Below are 21,283 nucleotides of genomic sequence, written 5' to 3' on the forward strand. Positions count from 1 at the left end.
TTAAATGTAACCTTGGTGAAAATATAAATTGTGTCTTGGGTGCACTATGGTTACAATGTATTGATTGGGTTTGCAAGTGGATTGGCTTCAAGCATTATAAGGTATATCTGCCACATACCAGTAAAATGTGTAGTGTAATACAATGTGGCGTGCTTCTAAGTTTGTGTGAAAAATTATACAAAAAAGGAATTATAAAGGATAAAAATTCAAGGTAAAAAAAATTAAATAGATGAACAGAATTCATCAGTGAAGACTGCTACACAAGGCCAAGGAAATATAGAGACACATGAAAGGATCACATGAATATAGGTATTGCATTCCAGCTGCCAGTACAGTTTTACTTTCTTAGGCTTGTTTATTGATTCTTTGATCAGATATTTCCTGATTTTAACCTTTGTTCGCTTAGGTAAAATTTTCTATTGATTACACTGATGCATTGAACAGTGTAATATATTTTGTGAAATGGGAAAAATAAATAGTCAAAACATGTTTATAGTCCCCTAAATAAGGTATTGCATAAGCATCAGTATTGATACTCTAATGTAGTTCTTCAGTATTTCCTTTTTTGTCTGCTTTAAGGTGGTCAAATTTATGGTGTAAATTAACCACCATGTGTGCATTTTTAATTTTAGAACATAAACTCTTCTTGGTTTCTAAACCCTCAGCTTCCCCCCTAAAAAAAAAGAGGAAATTACCTCAGTGTCCGCATTGTTAGATGATAACAAGCAATGCCAACTATATGGCCTACACCAATTAAATGTAAAATTGTAAATAAATGCACTGCCTTTTTCTTCATCAAATGCTCAATACAGGAGTCTTTATCCCTGATGCCAAGAAACACAACTGATGATGAAGGTGAAACAACCACTACTTTACAGACTTAATGTTTCATATTGTCCAAATATGCCTTATGGAATAATAAAATGTTCATGATTCTGCTGTAGAACGATTTGTACATCTCTTAATAGAACCCAATGTCACAGTCACCTTTTTAAGCTTCTCATTCACTGATGACCTGTTCCTTATCGCAACATAAGAGGACCTGGACAAATGTTTCCATCTCTCTCTTGGTTATTTGATGCTGTTGTGTATTGCACTGCTACACATTTTAACATGGTGAGACTGAGCTTGGCACATTTTAGTTCTCTGTCTCTGTTCTGAGAGAGAATTTTGTTTTGAAACAACGATCACTTTTAGAGAACCAACAAGTTTCTGTGTAACACTGTGTAACCGTCATGGCTGAAGTTCATTATTGCAAAATGCTGACATCCGCCACAGAAAAAAAGGGTGGTTTCTGAACCTCAAGAGGGTTAAATTAAAAACACATGTAGCAGATAGATAGATAGCCTGACTGACTGGTTGGAGATTTATTGGCAAACCTGCATTATATAGTATGATTTCAAAAACTGGGAATGGAAATGTAAACTACTGAAGGAAAAGAGTTGACATTAATAAGTGCCTAACTCTTATTTTAAGACTAGTTTTATTATTTTAGCTGAAGTTGGCTTACATGATGCACATTCCTAAATTATTAGATTTTTTTTAACCTGGTACCATGGTTGGTTAAACTGGCAATGGCTGAAAGTGTAGAAATCCAGACTAAAAGGTATCTTATGTCAGAGAAGCTAAAGTAGAAAATCCACTGGATGCCAATTTTAATCATCATTTGTTGGTTAAAGTGAAACATTTAAAACATGGAACTCCCTTCATTAATGTTAATGTATCTTCTTTAGCTGGTGCCGAGCTTTAATTTAGAAAATATCAGCGCGGAAGTGACGTAATATCCGTTAGCTGCAGTTTTGTTTTATAGAGGCTTGATTTCACACAGTAGGAGCTGCTCAACTTCAGTCACAAGTCTCTTCATCATCGTTCAGCAAATGGACTGTTGCATCGTTTCCGCACTGTGGTGTTTTATACCACTTTATTTACTTATTCACGTCCTGTGTTTCATTTTCGCGGACGCAGACTTCACTCTGCTGTGGGCAAGTCTGTTGGGACACAAGCCAGGTGAGTTTCTGAAACCATATCCTCGTGTCTCTTCTTATTCACAAACAAGGAAAGGTGTGCGGTAGATGATAAGATGGGGACAGCCAGTGACAATGGCTGTATTCTCTGATGAGCCCTCTTTGAGGTAACGTTAGAACAGTTACACATACGTTAAACAATAATTAGCTAACGTTTCACGTTTGACCCATGTCTATACCTCACATGATGGCCCTCTGAGCTCTTCAAAGGTCCACTTTTCATATGTACAGTAATCATATCTAGGACTGATTTACACACGTTTTCATAACAGGACCAGTGTATCCAGATATTTTGCTTTATTACAAGTACTATACAAGTCCTCCATGCATAATTATACTTAAGTGAACTACATAAATATTATTAGTAAAATGTAGGCTACTTTAGTATAAAGAGTAAAAGTACTCATTATGCAGAATGTCAGTGTTATATTATTAGCTATATTATATTCTTGGATTATCAGTGTCACCATTACACAGTTTAACCAGCAAAGAGCACTGACAAGTTTATTTTTTAACTGTAAAATGTCCCACAAAACATCTTCTGGGTATCCAGATAGTTTGTTGACATTATGTGTTTATGTAAAATAATGATGATAATAATATCAGCAGAGATGTCATCATCAGATTTCTTTAGCTTTTAGGTCGGGCTATAATAGCTACTGATGGAGTATGTGTAGGAAGCATTTCATTGTTGTAGGTGGTCAAGGTTAAACAAGTTTTAGCTGTTTTGTATTCTATTGGAATTTACCATTTTAGAAATAGAAAAAGGTTCCATGAAAAAAATCTTCACAGCAAATAGTTACTATAGCTGTCAAATAAATGTGGTAAAAGGTAAAATAATGTACTCTGAAATGTAGTGATGTATATAGTGGCTAAAAAGGAAATAGACAAGCAAAGTAAAAGTACTTCAGAACTTTAAATGTTACTTTCCATCACTGTCAAGGATTGGGGGGAAAAAGAGTTTAATGGAGCCCCATATATCTAAGGAAAGCTTTATTAGCTCGATATGACGCAATCTAACAAAATTAGTAGTAAGTGAGGGTATAGCGATAGGATGCTTTGTTAAATTGTCCAGTACAACAGTCATACTAGGTCATAGCCTGATCTTTTCCAATATAGCAAAAAACCAATTCTGGGTATCTTCTGGAATTCTTTGGAAGGTGGTGTCTAATCCATATATTTATCCACATATTTCTTTTAAGAAAATGTTGATGTGGATCAGTCTCAGACCTAGCAAATGACATGAAATGTTGACAGTTGATCAAATGAGATGAATTGTTTTTTTGTTAACCAGAGAATAAGCTGAAAAGGCTGGTGGTGTGGGTCACTGGAGCGTCCAGTGGTATTGGGGAGGAGCTGGCTTATCAGCTGGCAAGGTGTGGGTCACGTCTGATCCTGTCTGCTCGACGTGAGGATGAGCTAAATAGGGTGAAACGTTGCTGTTTAGGTAAATATTTTATTTATGCTTTTTTTTGGTAAGAGGTTGTATGGCCTGGCTAAAATTCATCAAGACTTTAACATAACCTCTTTAACTCTGAGTTCAGGTGCAACACTGCAGTACAACACAGTAATAACATTTTTAATACTTTGCCTTAGGAATTTTTCCTTTTTCTAGCTGTCAGCCGTCTTTCTCAGACCCACAGTAAATGTTGGAACTGTTTCAGTACTTCACCTGCGTTTGTTTAATTTTCGATAAGCCTTACTCAGATATGACCAACTGAATTATTATTTTTTCTCAAGAGTGCTCCGACCTCCAGGATAAAGATATTCTTGTTCTTCCACTTGATTTGTTGGAGAGGACGTCGCATGAGGAAAGAACAAAAGCTGCAGTCCAGTACTTTGGACATGTAAGGCCACTGCAATTGCTGTTTTATAATGCAGTGCTTTTTCCTCACTTGTTTTATTGCAACAAGAACATTTCTATTTGATTACACAATACATACCCTCTTAGCCTTGTATTCAATTCTTAACATTTTCACTTTTACTTTGTTCTCTTTTTATTATACTACCTACAAACTATTCTGTCCATGCATTGTATGAAAAGAAATTTGCCATTCTCTAGTTCTGTCCACTTTTTCGTTCCTTTTCAGATTGATATCCTAATTAACAATGGCGGCCGAAGCCAACGCTCTCTGTGCATGGACACCAGTGTTGATGTGTATCAGGCCTTGATGGAGCTCAACTTCCTGGGTACGGTCTCCATCACCAAGCAGGTGCTGCCTCACATGACGAGGCAAGGCACTGGGAGCATTGTGACTGTCAGCAGCGTCGTTGGCCTCGCTGGAGCTCCCCTGGCAACAGGATACTCTGCCAGCAAACATGCTCTTCAGGTGAAGGAAATACAGATAGCAACTGTTTGGACCAGAGAGAGTTTAAGTGAAGTAGTTTGTTTTCTCTGTTTTAATTTGTCCAGTGTCCTCTGACAGTGATTGCCAATAAGTTGTTAATCTCTCTTTAACTTTTTATTAGTTTACAGGTGAAACTCGAAAAATTAGCATATCATGCAAAAGTTCATTTATTTCAGTAATTCAACTTAAAAGGTGTAACTAATATATTATATAGACTCATTACATGCAAAGTGAGGTATTTCAAGCTTTTATTTGATATAATTTCGATGATTATTGCATACAGCTTATGAAAACCCCAAATTCAAAATCTCAGAAAATTAGAATATTGTGAAAAGGTTCAGTATTGTAGGCTCAAAGTGTCACACTCTAATCAGATAATTAATCCAAAACACCTGCAAAGGGTTCCTGAGCCTTTAATTGGTCTCTCAGTCTGGTTCAGTGGAATTCACAATCATGGGGAAGACTGCTGACCTGACAGTTGTGTAGAAAACCATCATTGACAAAGCCTCAAAAGGTAATTGCAAAAGAAGTTGGATGTTCTCAAAGTGCTGTATCAAGGCACATTAATATAAAGTTGTGTGGAAGAAAAAGGTGCACAAGCAGCACGGATGACCGTAGCCTGGAGAGGATTGTCAGGAAAAGGCCATTCAAATGTATGGGGGAGCTTCACAAGGAGTGGACTGAGGCTGGAGTGACTGCATCAAGAGCCACCACACACAGACGGGTCCTGGACATGAGCTTCAAATGTTGTATTCCTCTTGTCAAGCCGCTCCTGACCAACAAACCACGTCAGAAGCGTCTTACCTGGGCTAAAGAAAAAAAGAACTGGTCTGTTTCTCAGTGGTCCAAAGTCCTCTTTTCTGATGAGAGCAAATTTTGCATCTCATTTGGAAACCAAGGTCCCAGAGTCTGGGGGAAGAATGGAGAGGCACAAAATCCAAGATGCTTGAAGTCCAGTGTGAAGTTTCCACAGTCTGTGTTGGTTTGGGGAGCCATGTCATCTGCTGGTGTTGGTCCACTGTGCTTTAAGTCCAGAGTCAGCGCACGTCTACCAGGACATTTTAGAGCACTTTATGCTTCCTTCAGCAGACGAGCTTTATGGGATGCTGACTTCATTTTGACTTGGCACCTGCCCACACTGCCAAAAGTACCAAAACCTGGTTCAGTGACCATGGGATTACTGTGCTTGATTGGCTCAGCAAACTCGCCTGACCTGAGATTCTCTATGGGACATTGCCAAGAGAAAGATGAAAGACATGAGACTGAACAATGCAGAAGAGCTGAAGGCCGCTATTGAAGCATCCTGATCTTCCATAACACCTCAGCAGTGCCACAGGCTGATAGCATCCATGTCATGCCGCATTGAGGCATTAATTCATGCAAAAGGGGCCCAAAACAAGTACTGAGTACATATGCATGATTATACTTTTCAGAGGGCTGACATTTCTGTATTTAAAATCCCCTTTTTATTATTGATTTCATGTAATATTCTAATTTTCTGAGATTTTGAATTTGGGGTTTTCATAAGCTGTAAGCCATAATTATCGAAATTATATCAAATAAAGACTTGAAATATCTCACTTGGCATGTAATGAGTCTATATAATATATTAGTTTCACCTTTTTTTTAAGTTGAATTACTGAAATAAATCAACTTCTGCACGATGTGCTAATTTTTCGAGTTTCACCTGTAAAGAAACATCATCATGTAAAAAAACAAACAAAACAGCTGTGTGGGCCTGTGCGCATATTGTTGCTGATTGTTACTGTATTGTATACAGGGTTTCTTTAATTCCCTCCGGACTGAGCTGACTGACTTTCCAAACATACTTATCAGCACAGTGTGTCCGGGGCCTGTGCAGTCACAGATTGTCCACAATGCCTTCACAGAGGAACTGAACAAGGTAATGCATTTTATTTGACACATGGGATGTGATATGACACAGTAGCTCTTTCAGTAGTTTGTTTTCAGTAACCCGTTTTCCCCCCATTATTTAAGCCTGTGGCCACAGTTGGTAATCAGGAATACAAGATGCCAACAAGTCGCTGTGTGCATTTAATGCTGGTGGGAATCGCCAATGGTGTCAAGGAAATGTGGATCGCACAGCAGCCCTTCCTCCTGTTTTACTACGCCTGGCAGTACGCGCCTACAGTTGCCTGGTTCATCACAAACATGTTGGGCAGAAAAAGGGTGCAGAATTTCAAAGCTGGCCTGGTAGGTGTATAATCTCCTAGGAAGTAAATATGGTGCACATTTAACCTAAGCATAGGCTAGATTTATTGTCACGGATGTACCCCACCGTTATCTGCTCTCAAGCCTGGACAAAAAATAGTCCAGCACATACAAAAGCAAAATCTTGTTTTTGCATGGATTAGATGAATTTTACCTTTGGACAGAGCCAGGCTAGCTGTTTCTTCGTTAAGCTAACTGGCTGCTGGCTCCAGCTACATATTTATTATACAGACACATGAGTGAGCATGAAATCAAATGATTGCATTTTCCAAAATGTCAGACTATTATTTTAAAGGTGGGTGGAGCTATGCTGCGAGTTTGCTGAGGTCACCAAATTCCATGCTTAATGTACTCATAAAGTTGTCCCACCTTCACAGCTGCAACAAGAGAGTGTCAGAGAAATGCCATTCACACCGTCCCATGTAGAGAATAAATTAGCCAAAAAAGTGGCTACACCTGTTTGGGCAAGGTGTAGTATAGGACCTTTTAAAACCATTCCCTGTCCCACTGATAAGATGTGTGCCTGATCATTCAGATAAAAAGGCTCACTCTTCTCTGAACCCATCAGAACGCGCTCGCATTTGATTGGACCGGTTTGTTTGGTCTTGCCTTAGTATTGTGTTCGGTTGACCTTGCGCCGTAAGACCTGGGACCGGGGGATTCTCATGTGTCAAAAGCCTGAAAATACTTGAATAAAGCAGAACGTGGCAGACACTATGCAGAGCTGTCTCTTAACAGCTGGGGGGGGCTCAGCTGTTACTGACCTTGCTTGAGCCTAATAAGAAGACGGTGGCCAGGGTATGACAGTGAGCATGAGTACTTCCCCGCGGTGCAGACAGACTGACTGACTGACCAGTGTGTCTGTTGGCCTCTGCTGGACGGTGACAGCTGAGGGCCACAAAGAAAGGTCATGTTCCAACTGGCCTAACATTGGCACGTCACATGCTCATGCTTCAGTAAGATCTGTGACGTATCCTTTAGAGACAAAAAAAAAGGCATCTGGAGCCGACACAACTTAACAAAATCTACTCAATATTCCTAAACAGCGAAGTCACTGGAGTTAAGGCAATGTCAGGGTCATGCGTTTGACCACCACACAATTCCTCCAGATATACAAATCTCACCAGAATGCAGTACGTGTAGATAGTTTAAGTTTGAATAAAAATATTAAAATTTTGATTTCATTTACATTAGTCAAACATCCGTGCTAACAGCTAGCCTTTTCTTTCGCAGGATGCAGACTCTGGATACTTCACCAAGCCTAAGACTTCCTGAAAGTCACATCCTCAACAGGAAACGTTTATTGCATTTCTAATTATTGACCTGGAAAATGATGTGGGGTTTTACTGCAATATTTTGGGGTCTTTAGAGCTTTCTTCCCAGGGCATGGCAGGGTGACAAAAATGCATACCTTTCTATTTTGCTGTGTTTTCATCTCAGAGGCTAAGTAAATTGTATATTTTACTGTCGTGTAACAGCTTAAGATTATGTGAACTTCTGGTCAGGTTAAGGATTCCATGTAGGAATGAAGCAATTGCATTGACCTTTTGATTGTTTAATAAAACTGAGTTTAAATCAATCTTCTGTTTGTTTAGTGAAACATAACAAAATTGCTTCTTCCAAGCTTTTTTTATTATAAGTATATACAGTTACACATATGAAAGTCAACAATATGTACAAGAGACTATGGACAAAATTCATTTAACTCATTCTAAATTGTAAACAAGTGAATTGTAAACAAAACAACAGCACTAAACACATTACACATACAGCAAGACATACACAAGGCACATCCTTGATATCTTAACAAAACATTAAAATTCTTGTCCTATTTTTGAGGACAAGGAAGGGAATTGCCTGAAACTTATCTAAAAGGTACATTAAAACCAGAGGCAGCAAGTGTCTTCTAGAGGGGAGACGGGCAAATTGATTCACTTTTGTTTTAAGCACAAACATTAAGAAACAACCCACAAAACTTGTGTGCTGGAACCCGATCGGGGACTCTTTCAAGATACAAATGTTCAAAGGGAAATTTTATTTAATGTGCTGTTCTAGGAGGTAGTCCACAATGTCAGTTCAAATCTGTTAAAAAGATATAACATGTACAATAGTACAGTGGTGATGCCACTGCTTCTTCCTCTGTGCTGCAGGAAATGAAGCACAAAAAAAGTCAAATTAATGTGAAAAACAAAGTACTCTCTTCTGAAATCATGCGAGTCAGTGCTTTCAAAAACAAAACTCCTGAATTGTTTTTTCAAATGTTTTCTCTTGACTTTGCTATATTTTCCCTGTGAATTTCCAAGAAACCAGTAACTTCGGGAATTGACATTTTGCTGTGGTGGTACCGACTGAAAAGCATCCTCTTCCCTCTCCAGAGTATGTTCAGCAGAAAGGGCAGAAGAAGCCACAGGTCAGAGGCAGGGGAAGTGAAGGGGGGCTGAGGAGTAGATTGGGTATCCTAGAGGGGGATCAGCTGCCTGAACAGTTAGGTTCCTTAGCATGAAGGGGTGAGCCTGGATGCTGTAACGCTCCTCGTCATCATTAGTAGCATAGAGGAGCTCCCAGGAAAGGTTTGCCCACTGGCCTCGCACCCCCTCTCCATTTAGACGGCCCACTTGCACCAGCTGTTCCTGCAGGGACAGGACCCGCCCTGTGTAGGTACCCTGCAGACAAGGACAGTCAATCATACAAATGCAATACATACATTTCACTGAGATTGGCTCTAAAATGCTATTTTTAAAATATCTCTCATTTTATTCCAGTGACTGGAATAACCTGTGGGTACGGTAACAACAGATGTACTTTTATATTTTGTAGACTGTGAGAATTACCATAGCGAGGTCATGCCCTAGAGAGAATAGGAAGGGTTTCTCCTGAAGGACACTGTCGTGCCAACCTTTTTCTGTCACTAGGCCAATGTACCAATTCCTTTCATATTCCTCCAAGGTGCCGAACAATTCCTCAGGGGACTCAATGGGCCCTAGGCTTGCTTGATCAAACAGCAGCTTGAAACTGAACCTGAAGGTGAACAAAACCATAGAGGCAGAATTCAATTAAATATAAATCTTATTTTCCTGCTATAAATACCCTCTACGACCAGAAATACAAAACCTAGAAACTCTGTAACTGCCAGTTTTACCTGAAAGCACGAAGCGCGAGCTGGTAAAGTTCTTTACTTGAGGAGAGCCAGTCAAGTCCTTCCGTCCATGGTATATCTCCACAATAGAGTCTGTAGACGTAACTGGGACTCGTGAAGGCGGTCTCTGCCCCCAGTGAGATGAGACATGAAAGTGAAACCTGTGCGTACAATTCTTTCAAGGCTTCATCCTCCTTCAGGGCCTTGGTCATGTCCTCTGAGGTCTCGCCCTGCACAGCAGGCCCAAAGCGCCCCAAGGCGAACCGAAACCAGTCCTCAGGAAACAAAGGCCTGAGCTGCAGCAAGCGTGTTGGTAACAAAGGTGCTGTCCTCCAGCCTGTTGGTAGGTTGAATAACTCCGACTGGGGGCAGCTGAAGTTGAGCTGCGGGAGAGAGCCGGGACTCTCTCTGAAGACCTCTGGGTTACGGCCTTTGTCCACTGCTGGCATCCCGATGCCCAGACCCAGAGGCTGGAGTGGCTGCAGGGCCGAGAGCGCCATATTTTCAAAAAGACTGTCCATCTCCACAGAACCCGGCAGAGAGGCCCCTGTCTGCAGCGCTGTATGTCCAGGCTGGGCCTCTGCAGTTACTAATGCCACTGTCCGCCTGGCTGGTTGTGGTCCAAATAAGTCATCCTCATCTGACCAATCACCAAAGGAGGTCAAACTGGAGCTGTCCTGTCTGAACCTTAGAGAAGACACATTGGATTCCACTATGACAGCCTCCGGTGGCTGGTTACAAGTGGTCTGGGCCAACTGCGAAGACTGAGACTTCCTGCCTCCAACCCCTGACCCCTCTTCACTGCTCCATAGAAATCCTTTATGCTTCTGCACACAATATCGGAGGAGCAACCAGACCAGTGCTTTCAAAAAGTCATCCTGAAGTTTCCTCAAGTTGTCATGAGAGTCGATGATGCCAGAAAGCACATTTCGGGCATCCGAGTAGACTCGCACTGAAAGAGCAGCACAAGGTGTGAGGGCATTCCCCCAGTGCATGTTAAAGCCCTGGGTGAAGCCAAGCCTCTCAGGGCGCTCAAAGGCGGCCTCGAACACCTCGTCCACCCTCCGTGCCTCCACTGTGTGGCAAGACGTCTCCTGTAGCTCCAGACCCTGTGGCAAACGACACCACATTATGTAATCGTGCTGTCAATGACTGCATTGATTCATAATAGACAAACAGAAAGATACAGTACCTTAATGTTGACTGTACAGTAGCCATATCCTCTCTCCAGGATCATTATCCAAACCATACGGTCCTGAAAGCGGCCAAGAAAATGAGAGCCTGGGGCTAAAGAACCTACAAAGGAGGGAGAAAATCATCAGTCATTCATGCATGAAAAATGTGAAGAGATGGGATGTTGTAATAAGTAAGGGAAACACACAATGTATGTACATCATGTAACAAAGACAGGCAAGGGATTCTTAGTGCACCTTTTTATTTTGCATGACGATGTGGATAACATGGCTACAGGATGAGCTCGAAGGATACGTGTACCATCACAGTTGTACAAGAAGGTCATGATATGGTTTAAGCTGGCTGACTGAACAGATATCTAAATATTAAATATGTTCTTGGCCTTAGCCTTCCATTAGTGTCTTAAAAACTCTTCTTGTGGATATTGTTTACACTTATTTCAACACAGATGAACAGAAATGGCAAGGTGATGGAGGCTGTTGTTTTAAGTTGAGTTGGCTCCTAAATAATGTCATGCCCCGTAACGACATCTCAGAATAGTCTCTGCCGCTACCTCATGATGGGAAGTGACACGCTGGGCAGACTCCCTTTTCCTGCTACACGGCCCCCAGTGTGAGCAAAGCAAAAGAACACTTCAAACCATCGTTAGACTGCGAGCATCAACCTAACAAGCTCTTATTCTGAATTATACATCACAGCCACAGCATCCCAAGCTCACAAAAACAACAAGATTGAGTGATGACATCACCTCAGCAATTTTATTCAGTTTTGAGTCATCAATCCATAAATAATGATTCTCTATTTGCACCATTTTTTCTCTTGCTCCCTCCTGATCGAGCACAGAACAAAATCCTTGCAGCAGCTCCATTTGGCCTAAGAGTATTACATGGTTAATGGTGCGGAAACATTTGGATGTAATGAATACAGATCAGAGCTTTTTTTTTTGGGTCACTTCACAGGAAGCTTAACTGGATCATGCAAGCTCACATTACTGCCAGCAATTCGGAAGAGCTGCTCACAACAACATTCCTCTTACTATTAAACCATATGAGGTGATGGTGCAATTCTCTCTGATCTTCATACTATCCCTACTTGACCTATAGGAAAGTTCCGTCACTGCAATTATCGCACAAGTCAAAACACATTGTAGTAAAAAACTATATTATTTTATCTATTTATTTCTAATCCTGTTGGAGCTCTGTAGACTGGAGTGTACTGCTGTGGGCTATAAATAGCAAAATCAGCAAAATTAAATACTGTATGCAACTGACTTAAAAAGATTTTGAGTAATATCACCTTTAACCTTAGATATAGTTCTGAAATGTTTGATTAATCCAATTGACTAGTTAATTAATTAAAGATGTTCCAAAATATTTTGAAAATCAATTAATAATTTCAAGTATTTAATATTAATAAACATTTGCAAGCTATTAATTGACTGAACAAACAAAAAGAGATCGTCTTCATAATAAAAATAAATCCTTTCAGCATTATTTAGATTATCTTAAGTTTACTTACACTGAGCTCTCAATTAACACTACAATCCAATATTCAGATAGATTTCCAGATCTTATGAATGCTAAAACAGTAAACACTGTTTACTTGTAACATTTGAGAAAGATTAAAATTGAAGACACCATAGACAGAGGAGATATCAAGCGTGAACAACTAACCCAGTGACCCTCTTGCAAAGGCTGTCCTCAGAGCAGAGGCCAGACTTCCGCTCATCTGCTGGTAGAATATTGAGTCCGGGCAGGGACAGGCAGTACCTACGGGGCCTGGCCAACTGCGCTGAGGCCTGGGGAACCCCACCAGGAAGATAGGCAGGGTGAAAAGGGGCAGCAGAGGGGCAGAGAGAAGGGCAGACAGGGTTACCACCGCCAGCAGCAGTGGGCATAGGGTGGCGTTCACAGCCAAGAGAGTTCCAGCTGACTGACGGCGCTGCTTCTTCTCTGTCCAAGATGTCACCAACACAGTCAGGGTGAACTTTAGCTTGGCAAGGAACTGGGTCAGTCTGTCAATTAGGAGGCCCACCTGGATCAGAAACACACAGGCCAACATGAAGAGCACTAACCCAATGCACCTCCATCAGGTTTTATCAGCTGACGTCTGTGTAATAAATAGTGTGTTTATGGAGTGATTTGTGTGCCTCATTCACTCTTTTTATTTGACTTGATTTTATTTATTTTATTATGCGATAACCTAGGGCTGAGCAATAAAACAACAATGATAGTTATCCCAATATAACAAATGTTCAATAAAGGTTTCATTTAATTCATTTGAATCACAAACAAATTTACTTACTTACACTTCATTTTTCTATTAAGATATTTATATAGTTAAGGAAATGGGACTGAAAAAAGATTTCACTCAATTTACTCATGCATACTGAAGATATAAATAAGATATAAAGAAATAATGATTTGACAATTATCTTGATGATTATCGATATCGAATGATTTGATTTGTAAAATTGAGTGTAATCGAATTGTCAAAGATTTGATGCTTCAATAGGCGGCCAGATTCGACTGCCAATCTCACAGTCAAATCTTCGCATAGGTGTTAACAAGGATCATGCCATTTTGGCTATATGGGGGTGCTATCATAATACAGTCTATTATGATATAAATGTCAACATCAAACGCTGAAAATAAAAATGGCAAAAGAATTAACTTAATAAATCTTTTTAAAGTATGGTCTTTTTATAGTAAGTATAAGTATGTGAATAAATCCAAAATTGTAACCCTAACCCTTCAGGCCTCAGTTTAGCTGTAAATGTACAGTGTAAGTATGTACAGTGTAGAGACTGCAGCTCTGCAGCTTTAAAGCAGACCTGTCCTAAGTTAAAATACAACTTGTGCCTTTGCGAGGTGACAGTGAGTCACTGTTGCGTCCAGTCTGTCCACTGTCCAACATGAGAGGACGAAGACGTAGAGCTGACCCGAAGGCTTATCGATCGCTTTCAAGTTTACTTACAGCCCACGTTCCACGAGAAAGAAAAGAAGCAATATAAAAAGAAGTACAATGAGTAAATATTGGGGTGGCTAACTCTTGACGAGTAAAGAGATGCGTTTTGATGTTGAACTCTGCTACGTAACATCGAACATTGAATACTTAAAGAAACATATCTTTAGTGCAACTAATGATGACAACTGAAAAACATTCCAAATGGAAATATATGGATTTGACGTGGCTGTTTTCTTGTTACTGTGGTCTTGCTAAAAAGCTAAGCAAGATATAATGTAAACTATAGGCTGACATCACAGCTGAAGATTATAAGATGTGTATTCTTTCCCTGCTGTTAGTTACAATTAGTAGTTGGTAAGCACTTGGCACTACTGGTATGAGATGAGGCAAGATTGGAAAGTTTATTACGCATCTACACAATCTTGAACAGCGCCATCGCTGATTAGTAAATAATGCAACTCTTCCACAAGGTGAAATACTGCCCCCTATTTGTTTTGAGTATGTAGCCAGGAATTACATATTGTACCTTTAAGCCTCAGCAGATATGACATACAATGTAGAAAGATCTAATATGGGGTGAAAATAAAGGGAAAAGGAATGTCACCAGAAGAAGCTGAACTCCAGTGCCCAGGTTGTCCCACCCTGGCAGCATGTTGTTTCCAGCTGCAAACCGCACTAAGACCACCACCACCATTTGTAGCAGAGCATCCTCTGAACTCTGCCACACCTGCACAGCAACAAAAAGCAACCAGTGTACTGAGCATGACAGGCATAATATAAAGCAGAACACACTCTGGGATCACATTTCATTTTAAAAACAAGAATTACCAATTGAAATTACCAATACATTGATGATACACATGTATGGATCCAGTTAATACACATTTTTTAACAGATTAATGAAGGATTATCATAGATGTATTGGCTACAGGTACGCATGTACTTGATTTCTATGTAAAGACAGATTCTTATAGAGTATAGCTACACAAAGGGTTAGGTTTGTTCTCTCCTGGCATTTTTAGATGCGAATCCTCTCTATGAAGTGTAGATAAAACTCACTGGATCACGATTAGCTAGGCACACTCCAATTCGCTGTTTGCAGGCACGTGATTCCGATGACGCACAAAATTCAAAATGAGGCAGGAAGTGAAAGGCAGAGATGGAAAGCCTGTACTTTGTTAGTTACTGTTTACTCATTGTGTCGTCCCTGTCAACACTTGTGTGAAATCTGGAATTGCCCAATTCATCCTAAAATTATGGCTAAAAACCTATTTTGAGGTCACAATGACCTTTGAGTCAAAAGTGTCACCTATTCAGTGTCCGACCAACTGTAAAATATTGTCACAATCTCCCCTTCAGGTCCTGAGTTATGGGGTTGAATAGTGGCCAAATGGCCAAATTCTCACCAGTTCATCCTTGAGTCCAAGTGGACATTTGCGCCAAATTTGAAGAAATTCCTTCAAGGCGTTCCTGCGATATTGCGTTCACAGAAATGGGACGGACATCCCAGAAAACAAAGGAAATTGTGCAAAGGCATATTTTTCAAAGTCATACTTTTTAGTTTTATTTTATCAAAGACCTATGGTCTATTATTTTTGGTCACGAGAACAATCTGCTTGGAGTTACTTTAAAAAGAAGGGCTTCACTGTAATAATTATTTACAGGATGTTATGTTCACATTGCTACTTAGATTGCAAGCAAGAGTGAGTGTGAGCATACCACTCTAAAAGCACGTGTGAATCCCACACTGAGAGAAGCACTGTGGAGCAGCTGCAGAGATTTGTCCATAGACAGGAAAGCAATCATTGCAAATGGAGACACTGTGAAGTAAAACACAGTAAGTACAGGTCAAAAACACATTCTTACACATAGTACTGTTGTTTTCACACCTGAGAGAGATGTTAAGATTGGAGAACATCAGACTTAAACACATTATAAAAAGCTCACCAAGATAAAGAAGGACTCTTCTGATTGCTGCAGCAACGTATAATCCTCTGTTCCTCTGATTGAAAGTCTGCACACTGGACATGCCTTTAGGGTACAGGGGATTGAGGAGCACCCCTCCAAATACATAGGCCCCCTGGATCTCTCTGAGGGCCCAGCAGAGGCAGAAGAGTACGAGGAGGAGGTAGCTGACAGGAGCCTGGGGTCCCATAACCCAGCTCTGGGACTGAGCTGAACCAAGGAAGTGATGCAACAGCCCTGCCTCTGTCATCGCCACCAGCAGCAGGCTCAAATATAACAGCAGCTCCCTGCAGCCCAGATTCCAGCCAAAGGAACTAGGAGGAGGAGGTGGTGACCCCCCTCTGCGAAATCCACGGTCCCCAAAGGATGCCCTGGGACCTCTACAGAGTGTGCCAATCTGGCCCAGGTCCAGACTCATCAGAAATCCCATAGAGATGGAGAAGAAAACCACACCCAGCGTTGACGGGATGAAGTAATTACAAACAGCTACGCAGGCAGATGCACCAAACATTGACAGCAGTCTGTGGGGCAGTGTACACACAAAAAGTCAGGGCTAATGATACACAGGCTACTCTCACACTTTCAGTGGGACTATTAGAATCAGATGAGGACTGGTTTCCCACATAACACAATGTACACTCACCTAAAGGATAATTAGGAACACCATACTAATACTGTGTTTGACCCCCTTTCACCTTCAGAACTGCCTTAATTCTACGTGGCATTGATTCAACAAGGTGCTGAAAGCATTCTTTAGAAATGTTGGCCCATATTGATAGGATAGCATCTTCTTGCAGTTGATGGAGATTTGTGGGATGCACATCCAGGGCACAAAGCTCCCGTTACACCATATCCCAAAGATTCTCTATTGGGTTGAGATCTGGTGACTGTGGGGGCCATTTTAGTACAGTGAACTCATTGTCATGTTCAAGAAACCAATTTGAAATGATTCAAGCTTTGTGACATGGTGCATTATCCTGCTGGAAGTAGCCATCAGAGGATGGGTACATGGTGGCCATAAAGGGATGGACATGGTCAGAAACAATGCTCAGGTGGGCCGTGGCATTTAAACGATACCCAATTGGCACTAAGGGGCCTAAAGGGTGCCAAGAAAACATCCCCCACACCATTACACCACCAACACCACCGGCCTGCACAGTGGTAACAAGGCATGATGGATCCATGTTCTCATTCTGTTTACGCCAAATTCTGACTCTACCATCTGAATGTCTCAACGGAAATCGAGACTCATCAGACCAGGCAACATTTTTCCAGTCTTCAACTGTCCAATTTTGTTGAGCTCTTGCAAATTGTAGCCTCTTTTTCCTATTTGTAGTGGAGATGAGTGGTACCCGGTGGGGTCTTCTGCTGTTGTAGCCCATCCGCCTCAAGGTTGTGCGTGTTGTGGCTTCACAAATGCTTTGCTGCATACCTCGGTTGTAACGAGCGGTTATTTCAGTCAAAGTTGCTCTTCTATCAGCTTGAATCAGTCGGCCCATTCTCCTCTGACCTCTAGCATCAACAAGGCATTTTCGCCCACAGGACTGCCGCATACTGGATGTTTTTGCCTTTTCACACCATTCTTTGTAAACCCTAGAAATGGTTGTGCGTGAAAATCCCAGTAACTGAGCAGATTGTGAAATACTCAGACGGCCCGTCTGGCACCAACAACCATGCCACGCTCAAAATTGCTTAAATCACCTTTCTTTCCCATTCTGACATTTAGTTTGGAGTTCAGGAGATTGTCTTGACCAGGACCACACCCCTAAATGCATTGAAGCAACTGCCATGTGATTGGTTGATTAGATAATTGCATTAATGAGAAATTGAACAGGTGTTCCTAATAATCCTTTAGGTGAGTGTATATTCACGAGGATGTGAATGAACAAAAACTGCTGTCAATGCTACTGCTTTAAAACTTGATTTCCAAGTGACTCACATTACAATTGGATTTATATGTAGTTTGGACGCATTTTTAATTATGTGCATGGAAACAAGGTATATATTAATAAAATACTATGTTGGAAATCAGAGCTCAAATTTGTGGTGAAATGATCCCCATAAATTCATTTTATAAATTAGTAAATGTGATCGAGTGTTAAAATTGTAATAGTAATACAAATTCAAATCTCAAGGCATAGACTGGTCCACCAGTGTAATTTACAAAGATGTTGTGGTTGTTTATGTAGTTTATGACATCTAGACATCAAAAATTAACATTTGTAAATATCAGTGTAAAACCTTTGATTGACACCAAGCATGTCCTTTAAATATGTACCTGAGGTTGCTGGACATGGGCGAGCCTCCTAAGCCAAACACGAGCACCTGCTCCATGCCCCAGAGGAGCAGGGCATCCAAGGGAGGCAGTATACCTAGCGCCCACAACAGAGGTAGGAAGAGGAACAGCACATGGAGAACCTGGCTGGCCAGTTGGAGATCAGGGACTGGGCCTGAGAACCTAAACCGGAGTAAGACATTGAGATTTATTATGGCAGCAAGCATTGTAAAATACAGTAGCATTCTATAAGAGGATTTCTCAATTAATCAGACAGTGGTGATGCTCACCTAACAGCCAAGTCCACAGCAATGAAAATAAAAATGTAGAGGGGCCGGGTGAGTGGGGTGATCTCATAAGTATCCTGTGCATGGAAAGTGGCCGTCTCTGTGGCGGTATTCACAATGAGGGAATACTCAGCTATACACAGTGTCACCCAACTCAGCACAAAGACGACCAGGGATACACCAATGTTGCCGTAGAGAGCAGTCAGTCTGCCAAGGAATACATACCATGTCCCAAAGCCACAGAGCACTCCAGCTAGCACTGTATGCAGCACCACATTCAGCCCAAACCTCTTTCCAGGGGCAATAAATCGGACTGTCTCTGGGCTGACACACTGGGTGAATTCCACTTCCTCTTCATCAACCAGGATGTTGGGTGCACCAAGTCTCTCCACTGTTCCACTCCTTCGAGCAGCATACAATGCCAGGGCCTGGACACCCACTGCAGCCCCGAACATCAGCATACCAGACAGCACTGTGGCGTGGAGCTCCTGAAGCAGCTGCAGCTGGCAGAGTAGAGTACCAATGCCCCCAAAAAGCCATGGTGTCAAGAACAAGACTGCCTGATTGACATACACATATGGTGGGGCACAGTAGCCCAACTTGAAGCGTGGACCCCCCAACACTGTCTGTGGGAAACGCTTCCAGAAGAACTCCTGCTTGTACTCATTAAGAAGGGGCACATCTGGCCCCATTCTGACCATTCCCAAAGGGGTGGCAGGTCATCTCCACACAGCTGAAGGAGGGTGTCCATTCATCATCCCATACACAACAAAGCTATCTGTAATGGAGGAATAATTATTACCAAACAAACTCGAGATGCACTCATACAGTACGTCATTCTCATTGTTGTAGCCCCTGTCTGTGCCTCTCGTGTTGTAACAATACACAAATTGGAGTTAAATCAGTAGTGAATAATACAAGTTTTGAACTGCAATATACAGTCAGCAATATATATTTGCTGCCTGCATTTTGATAACTTTGGAATTCCTAAGAACTCTTCAAACACAGGAGAATATAATTTTTCTTACAGCTGTCATACTATAAACAGAATACTTGGACCACTGCAATTTGGGGTTCAATTTAATGAGCAACTCTTCCTATATCTAAAATTGTATTGTTAATCTAATTTTACTCCTAAATAAAACAAATTATATTTTTTAAATCAACTTGGCTACTACAGACACTTCCAGACATGTCTGGAAAAGCCTAACTCCTTTGGCATCTCCTAAGCTCTTCAACAATGTGATACATAACGTTGTCAGCGCATCCCTGAAACTCTCAGTGAGTTAACTATTTTGAAATTGTCGTTAGCACCTTATAAAACGAGTCTCTATTAAAATGGGACGTGTTAATAACAGAGTCACGAATTTTCGTACTACGGCAAAATGAGATACAAGACATGAGCAACAGCTGAGTTGCCATGAAAACACAACAGCAGTAGCTTGTGGATGAGCTAACGCGGGCTAACCTGTTCAAGCTGCTAACCGGACATTTCATGTCACACCTAATGTAATCAAACCAGGTACTTAGCGAAACGTAAATTCTTTACTGGACCTCTCTGAAACTGTTCTTGTCTCTTTCCCTTAGCTAGCTATATTATTGTTAGCTAGCGATGCCAGCAAGTCTTTTCAGCTTGACTAACTTAACGTTAGCTTGCTATTACAGGTAAATAACAGCAGGTTGGCAACCTGCGCTGTCACTGGTGTAAGACAAACTTACCGTTAACAGAAGAAAAGCCGAGTGCAGATACGCCTTGTGTAGTATTTGACAATGTAGGTTGTATTATGGTGAAACAGCCGCAAAAAGCAAATAGCCAGCATTAATATTAGCTGCAAGCTAACAGCTTGAAAGCCAAGCAACCTCGGCATGATACACAGACAGATTGTAACCAATAGGAGTCAAGACAAGAGGAGAGCGCGTCCACTGATTGGCTTGAAACGTACATATCCCGCCCCAACACTACCCACCTCGCCCCTTCAAACACTGCGCACGCACACGCACACACACGCGCGCGCACACACACACTCACCATTATTAATACAAAAGAGAACAACACAAACCCATGTTAGATATGTTACAAGTGCGAAATCTCTCAGAAATTGTGGTGGGTTGGTGAAACCCAAACAAAAACAAAATATAGGCTTTCTACATATTTTTATGTATATAATTATTTGCAAAAGCTTAACGAAATGAACAGCTATCATCAATAGGCTACATTAAAATGATTATAAGGTCAATGTTGCTGATCTGGGAGACTGTACAAGCTTCAATTTGTATCCAAATCAAATGCGCACACCTGACATACAGTTTGCATAATGTGAAGAGTATGTTTTGTAAAAACATCTACATGGAAGAAGTGGAGAATAAAGCCCTCAACTCCTTCAGAGGAATAGCACCGAGCCACTGGTACAGATATGTGGACGACACCTGGGTCAAAATTAAAAGCCAGGAAGTGCAAGCCTTCACAGAACACATCAACTCTGTGGACAGTAACATCAAGTTCACACGAGAAGATGTTCACAACAACAGTTTGGCCTTCCTGGACTGCGCTGTACACATTGAAGAGGACAGGAGCCTGCAAATTGGTGTACAGAAAACCCACACACACAGACCAATACCTACTCTTCGATTCACACCACCCACTGGAGCACAAGCTAGGGGTCATGAGAACACTGCACCACAGAGCGGAAAACATACCAACAAGCGCCCAAGCCAGAGAGAAGGAACAGAACCACCTGAAGGGGACACTTACAGCCTGTGGATACCCTAAATGGACCTTTGTGAAGACAGCCACAAGATCCAAGAAGAACAAAACTACAGGGGAGGAGGAAAAGAAGGTCAAACGCAACAACATT

At 41.3% G+C, this 21,283-nt stretch overlaps 2 protein-coding genes across 3 annotated transcripts; one reads left to right on the plus strand and one right to left on the minus strand.

Moving 5' to 3' along the window:
• Positions 1 to 1,781: 1,781 nt before the first annotated feature.
• On the plus strand, positions 1,782 to 8,183 carry dhrs7 (dehydrogenase/reductase (SDR family) member 7). Its single transcript, XM_038728610.1, has 7 exons — positions 1,782 to 2,007; positions 3,319 to 3,471; positions 3,765 to 3,871; positions 4,115 to 4,354; positions 6,153 to 6,275; positions 6,371 to 6,586; positions 7,838 to 8,183. The coding sequence occupies exons 1-7, from the start codon at positions 1,878 to 1,880 to the stop codon at positions 7,877 to 7,879; spliced, it is 1,011 nt and encodes a 336-aa protein (XP_038584538.1). The 5' UTR covers positions 1,782 to 1,877; the 3' UTR covers positions 7,880 to 8,183.
• Positions 8,184 to 8,218: 35 nt separating this feature from the next.
• Positions 8,219 to 20,305, minus strand: pcnx4 (pecanex 4). Of its 2 annotated transcripts, XM_038728608.1 has the most exons (11): positions 20,148 to 20,305; positions 18,432 to 19,206; positions 18,145 to 18,324; positions 15,849 to 16,387; positions 15,621 to 15,721; positions 14,506 to 14,628; positions 12,608 to 12,968; positions 10,933 to 11,036; positions 9,744 to 10,849; positions 9,436 to 9,622; positions 9,016 to 9,267 (listed from the first exon to the last, which is right to left on the minus strand). In XM_038728608.1, exons 2-11 carry the CDS (start codon positions 19,127 to 19,129, stop codon positions 9,016 to 9,018), a joined length of 3,651 nt encoding a protein of 1,216 aa, XP_038584536.1. In that variant the 5' UTR covers positions 19,130 to 19,206; positions 20,148 to 20,305. The 2 variants fall into 2 exon arrangements, with proteins under 2 accessions (XP_038584537.1, XP_038584536.1); XM_038728609.1 differs by lacking the exon at positions 20,148 to 20,305 and having other exon boundaries at positions 8,219 to 9,267; positions 18,432 to 19,129.
• Between the last annotated feature and the right edge of the window lie 978 nt (positions 20,306 to 21,283).

This window comes from Micropterus salmoides, unplaced genomic scaffold, assembly GCF_014851395.1.
Source record: "Micropterus salmoides isolate LMB-PRFRI ecotype aquatic unplaced genomic scaffold, ASM1485139v1 Ms_hic_scaffold_19, whole genome shotgun sequence".
Taxonomy (NCBI): Eukaryota; Metazoa; Chordata; class Actinopteri; order Centrarchiformes; family Centrarchidae; genus Micropterus; species Micropterus salmoides.

Excerpts from the sequence above, each read along its gene's own strand:
- dhrs7 (XM_038728610.1), top strand. The coding sequence starts at position 1,878 with ATGGACTGTTGCATCGTTTCCGCACTGTGGTGTTTTATACCACTTTAT. Across the intron at positions 3,872-4,114 it reads CAGTCCAGTACTTTGGACAT|ATTGATATCCTAATTAACAA; the intron begins GTAAGGCCACTG and ends GTTCCTTTTCAG. Across the intron at positions 4,355-6,152 it reads CCAGCAAACATGCTCTTCAG|GGTTTCTTTAATTCCCTCCG; the intron begins GTGAAGGAAATA and ends TATTGTATACAG.
- pcnx4 (XM_038728609.1), bottom strand. The coding sequence starts at position 19,129 with ATGGTCAGAATGGGGCCAGATGTGCCCCTTCTTAATGAGTACAAGCAG. Across the intron at positions 18,325-18,431 it reads GCTGTGGACTTGGCTGTTAG|GTTCTCAGGCCCAGTCCCTG; the intron begins GTGAGCATCACC and ends ACTCCGGTTTAG. Across the intron at positions 15,722-15,848 it reads AAGAGTCCTTCTTTATCTTG|TGTCTCCATTTGCAATGATT; the intron begins GTGAGCTTTTTA and ends TTTACTTCACAG.